Here is a 1,896-nt window from a genome sequence, read left to right on the forward strand (position 1 = left end):
CCCCTTGGGGGGCTCGGGGGGGGCGCAGGGGGGGCAACGGGTGCTGGTGACGGGGCTCCACGCCTGCGGGGACCTCAGCCCGGCCCTGCTGAGGCATTTCGCCCGCAGCCCCTCGGTGGCCGCCGTGGCCTCGGTGGCTTGTTGTTACATGAAGTTGTCTACCCCCCCTCAACCCCCCGGTTGCCCCCCCGGTTATCCTCTAAGCTCTTGGGTAACCGGTTTACCGGGCCACGAGCTCTCCTACCGGGCTCGGGAGGCCGCCTGCCACGCGTTGGAGGAATATCGAGGCCGGTTGGACGGGGAGAACCAGGCCCTGCGCGTCCATTGCTACCGCGCCGTCCTGGAGACCCTCATCCGGGCGGCAGATCCCACCAAGAAACACCCCGGGGTGCAGACCGTGAAGAAAGCCCACGCCCTCAGCTTCCCCCAGTGAGTTTTGGGGTCTGGGGGGGCCCATCGAAGAGCACTCAGTCCCCCACCACCCCCCTGCCCTGGGCAGGGCCACCTCCCACCAGCCCAGGTGGCTCCAAGCCCCCTCCAACCTGCCCTTGAGCCCCTCCAGGGATGGGGCAGCCACAGCTTCTCGGGGCAACCTGGGCCAGGCTCTCACCACCCTCACACCAAAGAACTTCTGCCCCACATCTCAGCTCAATCTCCCAATTTTTGGTTTAAAGCTGTTCCCCCTCATCCCATGGCTCCACTCCCCAAACACCATCCCTGGAGGGATCTCAAAGCCGGTGCTGAGGGACACGGGGCAGTGGTGGGTTGGTGGTTGGTCTTGATGAACTTGGAGGTCCCCTCCAACCCAGGGAAGTGGTGGAATCACCAGAGCATCACAACATTTCGGGTTGGAATGGACCTTCAAGCTCCTCCAGTTCCATCCCTTCTAGTGGAAGGGCCACCTCCCACCAGCCCAGGTTGCTCCAAGCCCCCTCCAACCTGCATTTTTGGTTTAAAGCTGTTCCCCCTCATCCCATGGCTCCACTCCCCAAACACCATCCCTGGAGGGATCTCAAAGCCGGTGCTGAGGGACACGGGGCAGTGGTGGGTTGGGCAGTGGTGGGTTGATGATTGGTCTTGATGAACTTTGGGATCCCCTCCAACCCAGGGAAGTGGTGGAATCGCCAGAGCATCCCAGAACGTTTGGGGTTGGAAGGGACCTTGAAGACCATCCAGTTCCATCCCTTCTAGTGGAAGGGCCACCTCCCACCAGCCCAGGTTGCTCCAAGCCCCCTCCAACCTGGCCTTGAACCCCTCCAGGGATGGGGCAACCACAGCTTCTCGGGGCAACCTGGGCCAGGCTCTCACCACCCTCACACCAAAGAACTTCTGCCCCACATCTCAGCTCCATCTCCCAATTTTTGGTTTAAAACTCTTCCCCCTCATCCCATGGCTCCACTCCCCAAACACCATCCCTGGAGGGATCAAAAAGCTGGTGCTGAGGGACGCGGGGCAGTGGTGGGTTGGGCAGTGGTGGGTTGATGGTTGGTCTTGATGACCTTTGAGGTCCCCTCCAACCCAGGGAAGTGGTGGAATCGCCAGAGCATCCCAGAACGTTTGGGGTTGGAAGGAACCTTCAAGACCATCCAGTTCCATCCCTTCTAGAGGAAGGGACATCTTCAATGAGAGCAGGTTGCTCCAAGCCCCCTCCAACCTGCCCTTGAACCTCCAGGGATGGGGCAGCCACAGCTTCTTGGGGCAACCTGGGCCAGGCTCTCGCCACCCTCAAAATAATTTCTTCCCAAAATCTCAGCTCAATCTCCCCTCTTTCAGTCTCAAACCCTTCCCCCTTGTCCCATCGCTCTCTTCCCTCATCCAGAGGTCCCCCCATCTCTCCTGGAGCCCCTTGAGGGACTGGAAGGGGCTCCAAGGTCTCCCCGGAGCCTTCTCTTCTCC

At 61.0% G+C, this 1,896-nt stretch overlaps 1 protein-coding gene across 1 annotated transcript in view; it reads left to right on the plus strand.

The window, feature by feature from the left end:
* Positions 1-4: 4 nt before the first annotated feature.
* The window catches only part of RRNAD1 (ribosomal RNA adenine dimethylase domain containing 1), a gene marked incomplete at its 5' end in the record, with an annotated part of 2,712 nt that continues 820 nt past the window's right edge, over positions 5-1,896 (plus strand). The window contains 2 exons of the mRNA XM_014961247.1: positions 5-429; positions 810-847. Of these exons, the coding sequence (XP_014816733.1) occupies positions 5-429; positions 810-847 (463 nt within the window). The remainder of the gene's footprint in view (positions 430-809; positions 848-1,896) is intronic.

This window comes from Calidris pugnax, unplaced genomic scaffold (genome assembly GCF_001431845.1).
Source record: "Calidris pugnax isolate Ruff unplaced genomic scaffold, ASM143184v1 scaffold371, whole genome shotgun sequence".
Classification (NCBI taxonomy): domain Eukaryota; kingdom Metazoa; phylum Chordata; class Aves; order Charadriiformes; family Scolopacidae; genus Calidris; species Calidris pugnax.